Source organism: Berghia stephanieae, chromosome 6 (assembly GCF_034508935.2).
Source record: "Berghia stephanieae isolate SIO BIC M18660-M18661 chromosome 6, UCSD_Bste_1.3, whole genome shotgun sequence".
Lineage (NCBI taxonomy): Eukaryota > Metazoa > Mollusca > Gastropoda > Nudibranchia > Aeolidiidae > Berghia > Berghia stephanieae.
The window spans coordinates 36,828,874-36,847,574 of NC_088365.1; the positions used below are offsets into that span (position 1 = coordinate 36,828,874).

Sequence of the window (18,701 nt, forward strand, 5' to 3'; positions counted from 1 at the left end):
GCCCCTAACATGTCTAAAATTATTAAATCTGGGACTTTAAGAGAATCTTAGATTTAAGTTGTTTTTTTTAATGGGGGTAAGATGTAATCGATTGATGAAGTAAGAGTTTTCCTGCCAGAATGTGAAAAGGGGTTTTGTCAGCAGTGAACAATAGACTTGAATTGTTATTGTTTAGTTATGGAAATGGTTTCATGGCATGATGTTCCACATTTGTTGTATGATTATTTATTGATATTTTATGAAATAAACATTATTTATTTGTATTTGTATAGATTGGTGATGGACGATTAAACTTTCTTTCTTTTTAATGGATATTTCATACACCCAAATAAATCTTAGTGGCTTACTGATTGAAACAAAAGCTTAAAACAATGATAGTATTTTGAAAATGTATGAATGATCTCTCAAAAATGTGTATCATATCCTAATCATCTTATTATCTTTTGCTTCCATTTTAGACATGTCTTATGTCCACCAACCACTGCCAGCAAAGATCATCATGTCAGGAGTGTGTGGATGGAAAAGACCCTCTGTGTGGTTGGTGCGTTATGGATAATATGTGTACATCTAGACAGGACTGTGTCCAGTCTTCAGCTCTCAATCCTCATTGGCTGCCAGCGACACAGTCCTCATGTGTGGACATCAAGGACATCTCACCTGCTGTCTTTAGCTACCAGTCTTTAGACAAGGCCAGTTCTGGAGCACAAGTAAGAGGTTGCTTCATCATCATCATCATCACCATCCTCCTCCTCCTCATCGTCATCATTATTATTGTCATCGTCACCACCAGCAGCACTAACAGCAACAGCAAAAACAACATCATCATCATCATCATCACCACCACAACCACCACCACCTTCCTCAATCATATTTTATTTCATTGTCATGATAATCATCATCACCACAATCTGCCTCTCTTTATATGTATATCTCATTTCATCAACAGTTATCATTCCAACTTGAGTCTATTTCTCTCGTGCCATCAAATGACCTTGAACTTGACTGCCTGTACCAATCGGAGCACAGTAAGCAACAGACAACTGCCAGTGTAGGGAAGGACCAGCAGGTGACATGTCCACTGCCTGAGAAGTCCACACTGCCCCAGCTACTTCCACAGGGTAAGGGTGAGTAGATGGATGTTGTCTACCCCAACACCAAACAAGTATCATAACTGACGTCTACTTTTTTTCACTCTTGTGGACCATTTATTTTCCTTTGTCTTGTTTTGCTTTCAGGGAAACATGCGTTCTTTTAGAATGTACATATAGATGGGCAACCCCATAGTGAAACACAAATCAGGAGCATTCATTTTTGAATGATTTCACATTGAACTCTAGACCAGTCGAGCAAGCAGCTCAAACAATTTCCAGAAGATAGAAAAGCATAGTTTCCCTTTGTTATGCCCCATGTATAAAAACTAGCATTAAATTAAAACCCTTTTTCACCCAACAAAATTTGTAATAAATAGTATAATGATGCAATATCACGATTAACTAAATTTGCAGTTAAAATATCATTTTCTCTTCAGTCTAGATAATAATAATAATAATAATAATAATAATAATAATAATTTATTATTATTATTATTATTATTATTATTATTAGTATCATCATTATTATTATTATTATTATTATTATTATTATTATTATTATTATTATTATTATTATTATTGTTATTATTATTATTATTATTGTTATTATCATCACCATCATCATCATCATCATCATCATCCTGAAAGCTTTATCATTGTAATTTAGCCTTGAGCTTTTCTCAGATAAGAGCTGATTATTAGATGAACTTAACGAACGATTGGGTTGTTAGACATGGAGAAGTTCTCATAAATGGGAAGGAGCCGAATCATTTTAACAATTAAAAGTAATCATTAGCACCTGAAAATCAATTTTGAATTTGACGGACAACCATTGAAGATGTGGTGTTACATGTTCATTTTTCTTTGATATAGTCTCCCATAGGGGAGGCCCTTCTGTGTCTTCTATCTCACTATATCAGTTTTCCAACTCGCTTGCTGCATTTGTCTCGAATAAGATTACTTGGTTTTGTCCTGGCCTTGGGCGGCGGAGTCCTTGGCTGAGTGGGAAACAGTCAAATGTATAGTTATAGTTTTGGGAGATATTTTTTCTTTCCTTATTTTCTTATTTTTTATGACTTAAATGTGTTACAAGCACTGTAAGACCCTTGTAAATAAACTAAAAAAAAAAAAATTCTTTCATAGTGTAACTCATTTTGCAACCTTTATTTTGAATTTTCTGCAGCCTTTCAATTTCCTCTTTATTACATCCAATCAAAAGTGAAATACAACAATCAAGTTGACTTAAGATGAAAGAAATAATTAATAATTTGTTAGTTTCAAAGTCTAATAAGTTTCATAGTTTTCCAATATTTCTGAGATTGTAATTCCAATTTGGACTATCTTAGTCACATGATTGTGCATTGTGAAATTAGTGTCAAAAACTACACTAAAGATTTTTACATTTCCGGATTTTACAGAAATTTTGCTTCTGGCTGTAGTCATATCATTACCTTGGATAAAAGTATTCCTTGAATGACAGTGCTGCAATATTTCATTATTTTCATTCAATATCAACTTATTTACATTCATCCGGTTTTTTTATTGCAAAGCACAGGATTCAGCATTATCCAGTGCAATGTGTGAGGTAGATTGATGGATAGGAAATAAATGCTGTGTATTATCAGCATAAACGTGGACAATGGATAAAAAATTTATATATTATATCACAAAGGGGTTGCATGTTTAAAGAAAACAATGTAGGTCCATAGACAGAGCTATGGGGAACACCGCACATTTGAGGGGATGGATGAGAGAAGTGACTACTATTGACAGAAATCTGGCATCTCTCATTGAAATAGGATACAAAGCAATCAAGGGCCACTCCATGAACCTGTAAAGATCCTGTAGCCTGTAGATAAGTGATACTAAGCTGTGGACTGTAAAAAGTAATAAACAAAAATGAATATGACAGCTTCAAAAAAGAACAAAATACCAAACAAGGATCTGTCGATCTGTTTTTTTAGTAATGTATTTATATTGTAAATGTTTATTGTTGTTGACTGAAGAAGGGTTTTGATTCGGAAACGTTCTGTGTTTGGTGAGTTTTTCTTTTTTTTTAAAGCTGTTATATTCATTTTTGTTTATTATTTTTTACAATCTGTAGATGAGTAGCTTCTGAAAAAGATATGTCACTCAAATCAAGTAAAAAATTAAATGACATTCATCCATCCCGCAGTTCAAGCACTTCATCTACCAGCTATCTCAATTTCTTCTGTTATTGTTAATTTTTATCATTGTTGAGGGCTGAAGATACATTTGACCTCAGAACTTTTCTTGTAAACCAAATCCTTTCATTTTTATATATTTTTTGATGAAAATGATGTACATTTTGTTAATGTTCCTTCCTTCCTACCTTTGTCTGAATTAGGAATCATAATTTAACATTATTTGTGATTGTTTTTCTCCCCATATAGACCATGAAGATTTGTCATTTCATTTCCGTGTGAGAGGGAAGTCAATCGCCACCAGGAGCGTGTCTGTCTACAATTGTGATGTTCATAAATCGTAAGTCTGGCTTGTGGCTATACAAAGAGTTGCATAGTTTATTTTTGTAAAGTAAACTGAAGCAAACTTAACAAAATATGTCGTAATAGATTTTAGACAGTAGTTTGGAATTACATTATTGTTTATTTAATATTATCATTATATTTTATTTTTTTTTGGATAAATTTTCTTTTAGTAATTTAGACGTTGGGTTTTAAATCTCTTTTCGTTTTAAAATAATTTTTAAATTTCAGATTAATTGTAGATTTGCCATGTTTAATTTCCTATTTGATTTGTTCATATTTGGTATGGAATAGAGGTTAAAAAACAATGATATTAGTTATTCTCATTCTTATTTCTAGATGTACCAGCTGTGCCAAGAGCACATTCAACTGTCACTGGTGTTACATCGAAGGCAAATGTGTTGAGGAAGGCAGCAAATGTGTTGATGGGGCAGGGAAAGAGGTCTGTCTCTAACATTAATTAATCGATCTTATGTTAATGTATTTTGAGATTTTATACTTGACACTAGACCAAGTCACTTAGAAATCTGTGGGCAGTCTTGGAAAATAAGGTTTGTTTGTTTTTCTTATTGTGCTTATATATAGATAAAAACAAAGAAATTTAAGTAATATGAAGACATACGAAGTATTAGTAGGCTATTTTCTTCAGCTAATAAAGTATTTTCAAAATGTATATTTATGTTTTTTTTAAAGCTGATATTAAAGGACAAGCCAAAATTAGCAAAACGGGGCATTAAACTATTCAACTTAAGCTGGCTTGTGAACAATTCTTTTCCTTCTTATCTTTTTTCTATTTCCCAAAACCTCAAATATTTTAAGTCTTGAATTTAGATTTAAGTCAAAATAAGTTGTAAGGTCAATTTTTCAAGTTGTTTTTTTTTCCTTCTTGTTATCTATCATGTAATCAGATAAAATACTTTGTCTTTATTTATGATAAATCTGGGAATTTCAGCAAGTTATTGACAAGTAGTGCCGCGCTGAGGACCGGTCCCAAGAACCGGTTCAACGGTTCATTAGCTGGGATCGGAGGACCGGTCCCAAGGTGAAGAACCGTTGGCGGTCCTCACGTTGGCGGTCCTCACTTCTTATCTTTCTGTTTGAACGGTCCCAGCGATTCTAGTTTCTTTACTGCCTTTTCTCGGTCCTTTTCTCGGTTCTTTTGCCTAGGTCGTTCGCCTAACCACCCATCCCACTTAATTAATCGCACCAACCCCCTCTTGCACATACGCCCTCTTGTGTGTGTGGTGGGGTAAGAGGGGCCGCGAGACGCCTTGGACGATTCCATTACTCGGGGTAAATTTCCTTATTTACTACACACTAATGATCGCAATGACAATGATCTATTTTGATGACATCACCCTTCTTCTCTAATGGGTTATCCTTTGAAATGAATGTGACTACTATAAGATGTGTGTATGTGTGTGTTCGTGTGTGTGTTTCGAACCTAGCTGGTCCGATTTTTTCTTTTGGCTATCTGTTGTCACCACTCCTTTCTATCGAATTGTTGTCATTTGATGATACAATAATATTTTTATTTCGTTTGGTGTTTTAACTAATCAAATGATACAAGTTTCACATACTATAGCTTTCTTCAAAAATAACAATTATAACGTCTGTATTTTAAAAAACCACCATTAGATTATTTGGGGGGCCCGATAGCTTAGTTGATAGAGCACTCTCTTTACACGCAAGGGGCCAGAGATTGATCCCGGGTACTGTCGAGCTTTTTTTTTCTTCTGATCTCTGTCTATTCAGCAGTGATTGGGTAGCTGGGTTTGTTAGATCTGTCGAAAAGTACTTTGGGATAGACAGCGTCCTATCCAAAGATAGAATTTTTTTTTTATTAAAAAAGAAACAAAAAACATGAGCTTTTATATAGTGAAATATCCACTAAATGTGCTCAAAGCGCTTTACAACGGGTCCTTGACTAATAGCAACACGTAACATGTAGAACGAGACATGACGCCTGTTAGGCAATGTTACAATTTTTTCCGACAGAGACAACAATGTTGACGACCAGGTACTCATTTTACACCTGAGTACGGTGATAGAATGTGAGTAAAGAGTCTTTCAAGGACTAAACTAAGCACCGAGCGAGGCTCGAACCCAGGACCTTCCGATCCGAAAGCGAGTGTCATACCACAAGACCACAGCCGCACGAAAAGAGAAAAAAGGAATGGAGACAACTACAACCCCCCAAAAATAATTTAAAAAATCAAAACAAACTTTTCCCGCTTTTGGTCCAGCATGTCACAGACACAAAATATTAACAATCCCTTTTCCTTTCACTCCCTAACATTGACCCGACCTGCTCCATCAATCTTCGCAGACACTTACACACACACACACACACACACACACACACAAACACATGCTTAATGGATAGTGCTATAGCACTATTTTCATGTTTTGAGGCAACACGCCTTCTCCGCTCTCACTTACACTTAGTGGTTCTACAGCCATCTACTGCAGGACCGGTTCCTATCGTTTGACGATCCCAAGGACGCCTTGTGATTGGTCAATGTCGAAAAAGAACCGGTTCATTGACGGTCCACGAGCCTTGTGAATGGCCAATGTCGAAAAAGAACCGGTTCGAACCGGTCCTTGCGGTTCTCATTTCCCAGGGACTGTAGAACCGGCGGTCCTAAACATGCTTGGGACCGCTCCGCACTATTGACAAGTACTTTGTGAGTCATAAAGAATATAGATTAGAAATTTGTGAAATCTGATATATAGAACACATTTTTAAAAAATGTTTGGTTCTAAAGTAGTTGAAAAAATAATGTAGAAAAGTGTAGAAAATGACGCCGAAAAATAGGAAAGAAAACAACAATACAAATATATTTTTGGCATTTCTAAGTAATGTTTGGTGGGTTTGCAGCAACAGCTGCTGAGTGCAATAACAAATATAATATTCTAGGTTTTGTCATTGCTGCATGTCTTATATGTATTTTTTTACATGCCTATGTTGACAGTCATGGTATGTGATTTCATTCCAAATAATAATTTATTAAACTTCAAGAGGGGTTTTGTCTCTTATTGATATCCTGGAGTTTCGTTGGCCCCAAAACAAGACCAGGGCTGCCAACAGTATGTCACTGTTTATTTTAACAATTGTTGTTTGATAATTGTTTGATGGATTTAAGTAGCTTGTTTGCATTGCTTCATAATTTTATTTTCAAGTTTTCCTTAAGATTATGGAAGTTTTCCTCCACACAAACTTGTTATAAGAAATATTTATTTCCAAAATAATTCAATGACAGGGAATGAGGTAATGTAGGGTTACATTTTCAAATTGTCAATTTTTCTCCAAATCTTACTCTTTTTAGTAAGCAATCTTATACATTTTCTTGTTTTGAGGTATGCAGCCCTGCAAGGCTTTTGAAAATTAGAAGGAAAAAAAATCCATGATCATCTGAACAGTTTCTTCAACACATCTTTTTACTTCACTCAAAAAAGATCAATTTTGCAATTTAGCAATTTTTTCCAGGTGGCCTTCACACATTATACGAACTGTAATTTTCCTCATTCTCAGGTTGCCGGTATTGAAAATCAGACTGAATGTCCTCGCATCATATCTCAGTCAAAGGATACCAGTATTCTAGTCCATTCTGGACAGAAGAAACAGATTGCTGTTAGAATTGGCAACTTGAAGGTATTGGATTTGTATGTTTGTTGATTTGTGTTTTACTTCATCTCATGGGGAAGTCAATTTCTAAACCCATGTATGACCTATATTATGCTTCCGCTTAACTTAAATAACCTTGCCAAAATAAAATATGCCACGGAATTTGATTACTTGTTTCTGCAAAGGCTTTTGTATAGCCTTATTTTCCTAGAATTTCATCCCCCAAATACAGAGATGAGTAAACCGATGATTAATAAAATAATAAAATGCATGCCTTACTGTTTACCATAAAACCAGGACAGTGAACTTATTGTAGAGGGGGAGTGAAAATTGTGTATTTTAGAGATATTTTTCTTTCTACAAATCCTTTCTTGTGTCTTACATTCTCTTGACCACTTTTCACAGGCAAACTCTAGATCTTTCATCTTTTATTAGAAATCATTTATGTAATGTAATTTCCTAAAAAAATTATTAAAGACTACTACATCTCATCTTATCTGTTCTCATTCAATTTTTATTATTCAGAGGCAGATGAAAGAGACAATAAAAAAAAAAATAAAAGAAAAGAAAAATAATAAAATAATAATAATATTCCCAATGATTGAGGGATGGTGGCGTAATTGTTGGATAATAGAATATTTTGTAATTCTGTAAACAGTATTTGGTTAATAATTGTTTTACCATATTCAATGTTAGCCTATTGTTGGAAAAGAGGAAGCCTAAAACATCTGTTTTTATTTAACGTTGTCTACATCTTTTTAAGTGCACTGATTGCTTTGTGCGGCTATGTGGCTTGTGGTGAGACACTCACTTGGGTTGGAAGGTCTTGGGTTCAAGCCTCACTCTGCGCATATTTGAGTCCTTGGAAAAAGCTTTTTACTTACATTGTCACTGTACTCAGGTGTAAAATGAGTACCTGGGCGATAACAGCATTGTTCTCTGTCAGGAAAAAATTGGAAAACAGGCATCATGTCTCATTCTACATGTTTCGTGTTGCTGTTGGTCAGAAACCCTTTGTAAAGCACTTTGAGCATGTTTTGTGGATATTGCACTGTATAAGAGCTCAAGTTGGGTTTTTTTTTTGGTTTTTTTATCAGACCTTTATGTTCTTGAATAGCATTGAAAATGGGTATGTAAATATTTCTTTATTTTTTTTTTCTATCTGCCCCAGTAATCAATATAGTTTGGAAAAGTTAGACATACCCACAAACCACCATAGAACACTACCAAAGTAGCGCTTATTTGGAACCCACAAAGAAGGAGAATACCATAGACATCTTAGAGGAGGGATTAAGGGGAGGGATGGGTTCTTAGATCATCTATTTATATGTCAAAGGTGAAATTCATGAGATGAATGTGTTGAAAGATAGACTTCGACTTCTTTTTCACTTTATGACCTCATTCACCCATGTTGTTACTATGACTGTGTCATCCTCTGTTTCCGCTCTTTTAATTTGCTTGGGGAGGGGTAAATTTTAGGGGGAAAAAAGGCTAGATAAAATCCTATCAAGAAATAGAAAAATATAACATAATCCTAGCCTATATAGCACACCATTGTTATCTAGTTACTCTTGGTGTTTTTATGTCCTTCATAATAGTGTCTTTGTTATTCTTTATGTACATGTGCGTTTTTCTGAAAATGTCTTTTTTTGACTTGTTATTTGCTATTCCCTTTTTTTTATTTCTCAAGCAATTGTCTTGAAATTTGGTGTGGATGTTGATTAATCTTATAGATAGTATGCACTTGGCTAAGGAGTTCACAACATTGCCATCCGGAAGTATAACTGACCAACACACAAAAATATGTGTAACCATGATCATTTATAGTCTGGATAATACGGTTTAGTGAGAATTACTCATAAATGCGGATGGCAAAAAACAGTAACAAAGACTTGAGTGACGTCTTTTTCGAACTATCTAAAGAAAAGTTTTGTAAAAAAATCGTTTTGGATATATGTCATAATTTTGGAAAATTTCGATTTTTTACGGGGTTTTTTTTCTCTCAATTCCCAAGCACAATATTCAAACATTCAGGAAAAAAAAGTTATTAATAAAATACAAATTCCTGTTGAAAATTGAATAGAAAAGGTTTAGGCAAAGTTTGAGATTCATTTATCCAAAAATGTAGAAGCGTATTGATTTTTAAAAATTGTGATTCAAAATCCAAGATGACAGTGTTTCTATGGCAACTGGAATTAACTGACCAAAGAAAATCATATTTCTATTCAGTTTACCATATACATTAATCCTATAAATAAATGAGATTGCTATAAACAAAAAGTAAAATTTAGGGCAGTTATAAACATTAGAAAGACATTGGAATACTTGAGTGGCTCACTCGGAATGGATTTTGTTATTTTTACATACCCATATTGGGATACCAACCAGGGAGGGACTAAAGATAGAAATGATTTCGTTTATTTCTCTTTTCATCTGTCATTGATCAAGAGTCTGTAAAGACTTTTTCATACATACAAATGCAGATGTGTAAAGAAAATTAATGTGTAAAAATGGTATTATTTCTTCTTTATGCAGCCTGAGCAAAACTCCAATGTGAAATGTGTATTCTCCTACTCCAAACACACCAAGGTTGTCAAAGGAACCATCACATCTACTATGATCACATGTGAATCAATCATGGTAAGATTTTTAAAATTCATATATTAACTTTTCTGATAGCAAAGTGGTTTGATTCAATGGACAGCATGACTAACAACTGAAAAATGTGTATTCTAAAAATGGCTAATGTATCTTAGATCTATCATTTTGTGGAATATATTCTACCATGTTGTAATACATTTTACTTACAATGTATAAGAAGGCATAAGAAGATAATAGGTATTAAATATAAGGTATTAAGTGTAAACCGCGTGCAAGTGTGAGTTTCAGGATTGAGTTCACTATTTGTGACCTTTAATTTAGTTTGTGAACTACAGACTGCTATAAACTGTTGTTATGTATAAAGACATAGTGATCTACAAACTGTTGTTACTCATAAAGATATTGTGATCTACGAACTGTTGTTATTTATACAGACATTGTGATCTACAAACTGTTGTTATTTATACTACGGACATTGTGATCTACAAACTGTTGTTATTTATACAGACATAGTGATCTACAAACTGTTGTTATTCATAGAGACATTATGATTTACAAAGTGTTGTTATTCATACAGACATTATGATCTACAAACTGGTGTTATTCATAGAGACATTATGATTTACAAAGTGTTGTTATTCATACAGACAGTATGATCTACAAACTGTTGTTATTCGTACAGACATTATGATCTACAAACTGTTGTTATTCATAGAGACATGATATGCAAAATGTTGTTATTCATACAGACATTATGATCTACAAACTGTTGTTATTCATACTGACATTATGATCTACAAACTGTTGTTATTCATACAGACATTATGATCTACAAACTGGTGTTATTCATATTTACATTATGATCTACAAACTGTTGTTATTCATACAGACATTGTGATCTACAAGCTGTTGTTATTCATACAGACATTATGATCTACAAACTTGTTATTCATACTGGCATTATGATCTACAAAATGTTGTTATTCATACAGACATTACGATCTACAAACTGTTGTTATTCATACAGACATTATGATTTACAAAGTGTTGTTATTCATACAGACATTATGATCTACAAACTGTTGTTATTCATACAGACATTATGATTTACAAAGTGTTGTTATTCATACAGACATTATGATCTACAAACTGTTGTTATTCGTACAGACATTATGATCTACAAACTTGTTATTCATACTGGCATTATGATCTACAAAATGTTGTTATTCATACAGACATTACGATCTACAGACTGTTGTTATTCATACGACATTATGATTACAAAGTGTTGTTATTCATACAGACATTATGATCTACAAACTGTTGTTATTCGTACAGACATTATGATCTACAAACTGTTGTTATTCATACAGACATTATGATCTACAAACTGTTGTTATTCATACAGACATTATGATCTACAAACTTGTTATTCATACTGGCATTATGATCTACAAAATGTTGTTATTCATACAGACATTACGATCTACAGACTGTTGTTATTCATACGACATAGATTACAAAGTTTTATCTACAGAATTAGATCTACAAACTGTTGTTATTCATACAGACATTATGATCTACAAACTGTTGTTATTCATACAGACATTATGATCTACAAACTGTTGTTATTCATACAGACATATGTACAACTGTATTCATACATAGATCTCAATGTTGTTATTCATACAGACATTATGATCTACAAACTGTTGTTATTCATACTGACATTATGATCTACAAACTGTTGTTATTCATACAGACATTACGATCTACAAACTGTTGTTATTCAAAGAGACATTATGATTTACAAAGTGTTGTTATTCATACAGACATTATGATCTACAAACTGTTGTTATTCATAGAGACATGATTTACAAAGTGTTGTTATTCATACAGACATTATGACCTACAAACTGTTGTTATTCATAGAGACATGATTTACAAAGTGTTTTTATTCATACAGACATTATGATCTACAAACTGTTGTTATTCATACAGACATTATGATCTACAAACTGTTGTTATTCATACAGACATTATGATCTACAAACTGTTATTCATATTGACATTATGATCTACAAACTGTTGTTATTCATACAGACATTATGATCTACAAACTGTTGTTATTCATACTGACATTATGATCTACAAACTGTTGTTATTCATACAGACATTACGATCTACAAACTGTTGTTATTCAAAGAGACATTATGATTTACAAAGTGTTGTTATTCATACAGACATTATGATCTACAAACTGTTGTTATTCATAGAGACATGATTTACAAAGTGTTGTTATTCATACAGACATTATGACCTACAAACTGTTGTTATTCATAGAGACATGATTTACAAAGTGTTTTTATTCATACAGACATTATGATCTACAAACTGTTGTTATTCATACAGACATTATGATCTACAAACTGTTGTTATTCATACAGACATTATGATCTACAAACTGTTATTCATATTGACATTATGATCTACAAACTGTTGTTATTCATACAGACATTATGATCTACAAACTGTTGTTATTCATACAGACATTATGATCTACAAACTGTTGTTATTTTTACAGACAATGTGATCTAAACGGCTGTCAGTCAGTAAAATGTGTGTTTCTTTGACCACCTTTTGATTTTAAAAGAAAGTGGATGGACAGGGGGTTAGTTGATTGAAAAGTATTCTATCTCACCATACATTTGTTTTTATATCTATTCATTTACTTTATTTTTTTGTCAAATTTTGTTTATTTCTTATAATGTATCTACTTCTTTATCCATTTAATGCATTAGTTCAAATATGATGAAGAGACAGCCTATGTAAAGGCAGACTTCCAAGCCACATGGGGACCAAACGATCTTCCCTTGGATAATCCTGACGATGTACAAGGTAAGATGGACTAAACAACCAAATTGATAACGCACATAAAGTGTAAAGTTGAAAATTTTGGGCCCATGATAGCTCAATTGGTAGAGCACTTGACCATAATTAAAATGGGCCAATTTCAAATCTACATGCAGTTGAAGGAGATGGGGGAGGTAAGAATTAGGTCCACCAGTGATTATAGAGTTCAATCTTATTTAAATCTAATATAAAATACTTTGAGATTGACCCATGCCCTATCCAAAGAGTAACAAGGAATTTTTAATCTCCATTTTACAAAGAAGAAACAGAGTACAGTCTTGAGCTAATAGACTTATGCAGAGGCAATTTGCTTTTTTATGCATTATAAATACTGTGACAAAATCATTCACAGTATAATGATATGCATTTTAATTACACCAGAGTTTACTTTCGAGGTGAGTTCAATAAGTATCTGGACTAGACCCGTCACAGAATTTGGTGAAGGTTATTAGAATATGACTCTTTGTTTCTTATGCAATTCAGTTAAAAAGTCTTTTGTACTAAAATTTATGAGTTTTTGAAGTACGGACCAATATGCTTGATAAAGATGGACAACCTAGAAGAACAGCGTGTGTGCATCAAGTTGTTATAGACTCAATTTGAAACCCATTTAATATTTTGAAATGGTTCAGACAGCCTTTGGAGACGATGTCATGAGGAGTTCACAGTGTTTTGAAGTTTTCAAAGTTCAAAGCAGGCCATATGTCTTACTGGACTTAATCCCAACCTGATCTACAGCAATTACAGAAAGCATTCAATCATTTAGCTATGCTGTTCACAAAGATTGTCATCAGAGTATTAATGACATTGTCAACATTGTTGAGATTTCTGTTGAACGTCCCACCACATTTTAACCGAGAAACTGGGAATTAGAAGGTTTCAGCAAAGTTTTGCCTTAGCCTCTCTCTGATTAGCAAAATCAGAAACAGATAAACATTTGCAAGAACCTTTTGGACATCAGTGAGAATGACAACTTGTTTCCAGAGACATTGACCAAAAACAATAATGGCACTGACAGGACATTGTTTTGAAAGAGTTGTTGATAGCAGAGGGTGCTTGACATGGTGACTGTTAGAGAGCTGCAGGATCATTACTTCTGTCCAAGATAATTGGAATCTATGTGTCAACTCACAAAGGGATTACTTTGAAGGCCTCAATGAAGAATCATTCAACGAGTAATTTTAGTGTACTGAGAACTATCCAGATACTTATTTAATGTCCCTCAAAGGTTGGTATTGAAAAACGTTTCCATGATGTTGTGTATCTTGAGGCATTTAATTGTGTATCAATTTAAGAACCAAGAATGGCGTTAGTTTTACATGAACATTTTATTTAGTCTAACAATTACAACAAGGAACAAGCACAGGACAACAACTGAGTATAGACTGACTGGTCATGCAGTCGGCATTAGGGATACAAACAGTCATTAAGAAAGCAGTATGTGCTTCTACATCAAAAGGCGGTAAACAGTTGATATTCAAGACATAACAATACATACTGATCTACATTCACAACACATGCAATGTCCTCAAAATTCTTGTTGATAGCAAATTTATGAACAATGATCATTATCAAAGTAAGATCGATGATTTAATACTTATTGCAATCATTTTATTTCAGTGTTTTGTAGAAGACGAGAAAAATGAGTATACTATGAAATTCCATTTAACAGATCCTGTCAAATTTTACCTTTTCAAAATTCTTAGTATGTAATATTAAATTTTGATAATTTTATCTGTTATCTTCTCCTCTTATATACTGTTGAAACATCATCGATTTTTCCACTGGTCTTGTCTTTAGTTCGTATCTACAAATGCCAGTTTATAGTGGCATACTGTGGCCGTTGTCTGACCATGGATGCTGAATATGAGTGTGGCTGGTGCCAAGATTGTGATGATGACGATGCTAGTGGTGTGAACTCCTCTTCAACCAGTCATAAATGTAATGGAAAGTGTAGTCTTGTCAATGAGTGCAGCAGTCCCAAGAAATGGTTAGACAGACAAGCTACTTGCCCTAACCCTCAGATTACTAGGGTAAGAAACCTCTCTCTCTCTCTCTCTCTCTCTCTCTCTCTCTCTCTCTCTCTCTCTCTCTCTCTCTCTCTCTCTCTCCTCTCTTCTCTCTCTCTCTCTCTCTCTCTCTCTCTCTCTCTCTCTCTCTCTCTCTCTTCTCTCTCTCTCTCTCTCTCTCTCTCTCTCTCTCTCTCTCTCTCTCTCTCTCTCTTCTCTCCTCTCTCTCTCTCTCTCTCTCTCTCTCTCTCTCTCTCTCTCTCTCTCTCTCTCTCTCTCTCTCTCTCTCTCTCTCTCTCTCTCGTGTGTGTGTGTGTGTGTGTGTGTGTGGGTATGTTATCCTCAAATTATTTTTTATTCAACATTCAATATTAGTTGAAGAAATTTATATAAACACCAGGGGGAGGAGGAGGAGGGGGATGACAGTCAGGTCGTGATCTGATATTTTTCAATTTGTATGCCAAATTGTTATTTCACACATATGTTGAAAGAGGACGTAAACCAAAATATATTTTTTTTATCACTTGCATAGACAAATTAAAAAATATATTTTTCTTCCTTAATCCTTCCAGTTTAGCCCAGCAACTGGTCCTATCAAGGGCACTACAATGGTGTATGTATCTGGAATCAATCTAGGAAAGGCTTATAGTGACCTGTCAGCAAAGGTGGCTGGCAAGGATTGTGCCATCACATCAGACAACTATCAGGCATCTACCAGGTCAGCCTTATCAATGAGGATAAAAATTGCAGTTCATTTTGCGGAAATATCTGGGCTTAAGTTTGAATTACAATCAAGTAACGTGATTTCTGTGTTACTAAATTAACAGTATTATTGTTTGCTACCCTTTTAATAGGATGCCGGTCTGAAATAAAGTACTTTCCACCACACCCTAAAAACCTAGTCGCCCAGTTATTTTTTATTTTAACTCCCTTTGCGTGAGGGTGAGCACAAACTGGCTTATCACAAATCACACCAAAACCAAAACTGAAGAAAGAAAAAAAGCATTCATCTCTTTATTTGCTTCTTTTCTCGTCTTAAATTTTTTAAAAACAAACAAAAGCCCAAAAAATACACATCACCCTATTGTCCATTTTGATCCAGTTTTATAGGTGTAAAGAATGATTATTTACCTTCTACACATATACTGCTTCATTAGCCACAAGTAACTCTTATTGTTCCAATACATAGTCTATCATGAAAGCATTAGAAAAACGAATTTAGAAAAGTGTCACTTCTAAGTCTTTTTTTTTCTTCTCCAATCTCCAAATTATAACTATCACCTTTCCCCCCTAAAAAAACCACAATGGCAATGCTTTTTCAATTTTCGAACACACTGGGACAAATCTTTATGCATCTTTTGTAGTCCTTCAGAGCCATTTAGCCCATGGAGCCGGAGTTTATCCCGGTTTCTATTGCGTGATATAGACAATTGCAATTGCTTGCTACCCTTTGGATAGCATGCTAGTCTGTTGCAAAGTACTTTCCATTGATCTAGCAGATCCAGCTACCCATTTACTGCTGGGTGAACAGGGGGGTTGGGGAAAAAATCTCAGACTGCACCTGTGATCAATCTTAGTCCCTTTGCGTTTGAAGCGAGTGCTCTATCAACTGAGCTACCGGGACCCCCATATGTCTTTTGACTATTTGTAAATTACAAGTAGGGGGTATTCCTATGCAGTTACTTTAATAACGGCATCACATCTTCTACAGTAAAACTCTACAATAGTTATAATTAAAACAAATTGGTACAAATAGAGATAAGATGTTTGTGTTTTGGACAGACTTGGTTTAAGTTTATCAATAATATGTCGGGGGGGGGGGGGGGGGTTTCTGCTGTAAAGTTTTAAAATGGCATTTTCTACCTTTAATGCCCATTTTTTTTATTGTTAAAGTGGTATAGGGATAAAGTTGAAACCTTCCTCTTTAAGGTGGTACCAAATTTAGCTCTGTACGTTTTTTGATGGCCAATGTATTAATGGTTGAATGACCTTGTTTGAATATAGTCATTTTCTCAACGCATGACGCAAAATATTTAGGGTTTTTTTCTGCCACAAAAATGATGTCTATTGTAGTACCTACTTATAGAGTTTGTTGCAGTGACCTGTAGAGATGTAATTAATTTTAAGATACTAAACCTCTATTGGTTTATTAAATGCCATGAAAATCAAAATAAAATGTTTGCAAGAGATATGAAATGACATGTGGAAATGCTTCATAATATTTTTTACTATTAATGTTTGTGTAGAAATCGGTTTGTAAGTGTATTAGTCTTTTTCTTTTCTTTTTTTGTATTTACCCCCGCCTCTCTCTCTCTCTCTCTCCCTCTCTCTCTCTCTCTCTCTCTCTCTCTCTCTCTCTCTCTCTCTCTCTCATCTCTCTCTCTCTCTCTCTCTCTCTCTCTCTCTCTCTCTCTCTCTCTCTCTCTCTCTCTCTCTCTCTCTCTCTCTCTCTCTCTCTCTCTCTCTCTCGTAAATACTTGTTTGGAAATGAATAATAATTCATCTCCAATGCCTTGTCAATGTACCCATTAAAGGTTCAAATGTGAAGTCAGACAAGTGGATACAGAGACGAGTGGTAATATTTCTGTGGTGGTGGATGGCATTTACACTGTAGAATCAGACTCCACATTCCACTTTGTGGTAAGTCGGACATTATTTCATTATTTGGTGAAGACATTTTAGTCTGAAAACTTAAACTGGCACTAAAGTAACGTAGGAGCTACTGAAGTCTATGTGACCTTTTCTTATGACCTTTGAACTGTGAAGGTTTTAGAACCAGTCCCTGCTCCCTAATTTGTCACTTTGAATTTGTTAGATAACAGAATTTATCTATGTTGTAAAACATTAATTAAGGGAAAAGTGTAGATTCAAATTCTTTATATAAATTTTAAAAATAATTTTTAAAAAAGAAAAAAGAAAAATGTTGCTCTACTTCTTCTCATCTTTGTGCTCGTCCTTCACATGACTTCACATTTCTTTGAATTGAATCTCATGATGACCTTATGTGCACTGTTGCACTTCTTCATCTGTAGTGTCAAGCATATGGATGTTCTCCATAAAGTTGAGATCATTTGAACTTCATCCTTGGATCACCGTCCTTTCCTTTCTGGATTATTATCTGCTATTTGCTGTTGCAAATTAATAACAATAGTGGGTGGAAATGATGACAAACTTTACCATTTTCACGAAATGTTTGTTTTGTGTCTTAGCCCTTTTCAAATCGTACTTTACATTCGATGTCCTCATCTATGGCTTTTATCATTGAGATTGTTTTGCCTGGTAAACCAAATGCATAGAATAGACCACATAGTATTCCTATGCTTAGAATAGACCTCATTAAATCCCTATGCATACAATAGACTGCACTGTATCCCTAACGAAAATGTCAAGGCCTTTTCAGAATTTTATGACTGTATTTATAAAGGTAGGTACAGTCTATTCTTCAGTGATGCAACTTACGTCATAATGTCATTTTAGGTCACCACTGTTTTTAAACTCTTCTTTTATGGCATATGTTGATCAGTACCCTGTAAGTAAAGAATAAGCAAATTTTATTGTTATTATAAGTGATGCAATAAATAACATAAATAACATATAAATGACACCTTAATGTTCTGAAAGGAAAGAGAAAACCCATAAGAATGCTTTTCAGCTATTTGTTATATTTGGTTGAACAGTAATATAATAATTGGCAAATGAATTGAGTTTTCATGTGAAGAGGATTATTATCTATCATGTCATGATTAGATTGACAATTTATGGAGATGTCTTTGTATCCCCAGGACCCTGAAATAAAAGCTGTGGTTCCTAAAACTGGTCCCAAGTCTGGTGGATCTCTTCTGTACGTTACTGGCAATCATTTGGATGCTGGTAGTGATGTGACTGTCAAGATGGAAGGTGGCATGTGTGAAGTCACCAAGTAAGCAAGCAGAAACGGGATTAAGTAGAATAG

At 34.2% G+C, this 18,701-nt stretch overlaps 1 protein-coding gene across 3 annotated transcripts in view; it reads left to right on the forward strand.

The window, feature by feature from the left end:
• LOC144974976 (uncharacterized) overlaps positions 1-18,701 on the forward strand; it is a 145,356-nt gene that overhangs the window by 113,192 nt on the left and 13,463 nt on the right. For 2 of the 3 annotated variants that reach the window (XM_078918554.1, XM_078918553.1), the window contains 11 exons: positions 459-707; positions 947-1,118; positions 3,506-3,596; positions 3,938-4,040; positions 7,134-7,253; positions 9,762-9,866; positions 12,629-12,725; positions 14,541-14,773; positions 15,322-15,467; positions 17,284-17,389; positions 18,532-18,668. In XM_078918554.1, coding sequence (XP_078774680.1) covers positions 459-707; positions 947-1,118; positions 3,506-3,596; positions 3,938-4,040; positions 7,134-7,253; positions 9,762-9,866; positions 12,629-12,725; positions 14,541-14,773; positions 15,322-15,467; positions 17,284-17,389; positions 18,532-18,668 — 1,559 coding nt within the window. Of the gene's footprint in view, positions 1-458; positions 708-946; positions 1,125-3,505; positions 3,597-3,937; positions 4,041-7,133; positions 7,254-9,761; positions 9,867-12,628; positions 12,726-14,540; positions 14,774-15,321; positions 15,468-17,283; positions 17,390-18,531; positions 18,669-18,701 lie in introns of all 3 variants that reach the window. The other variant, XM_078918552.1, reaches the window with a different exon arrangement.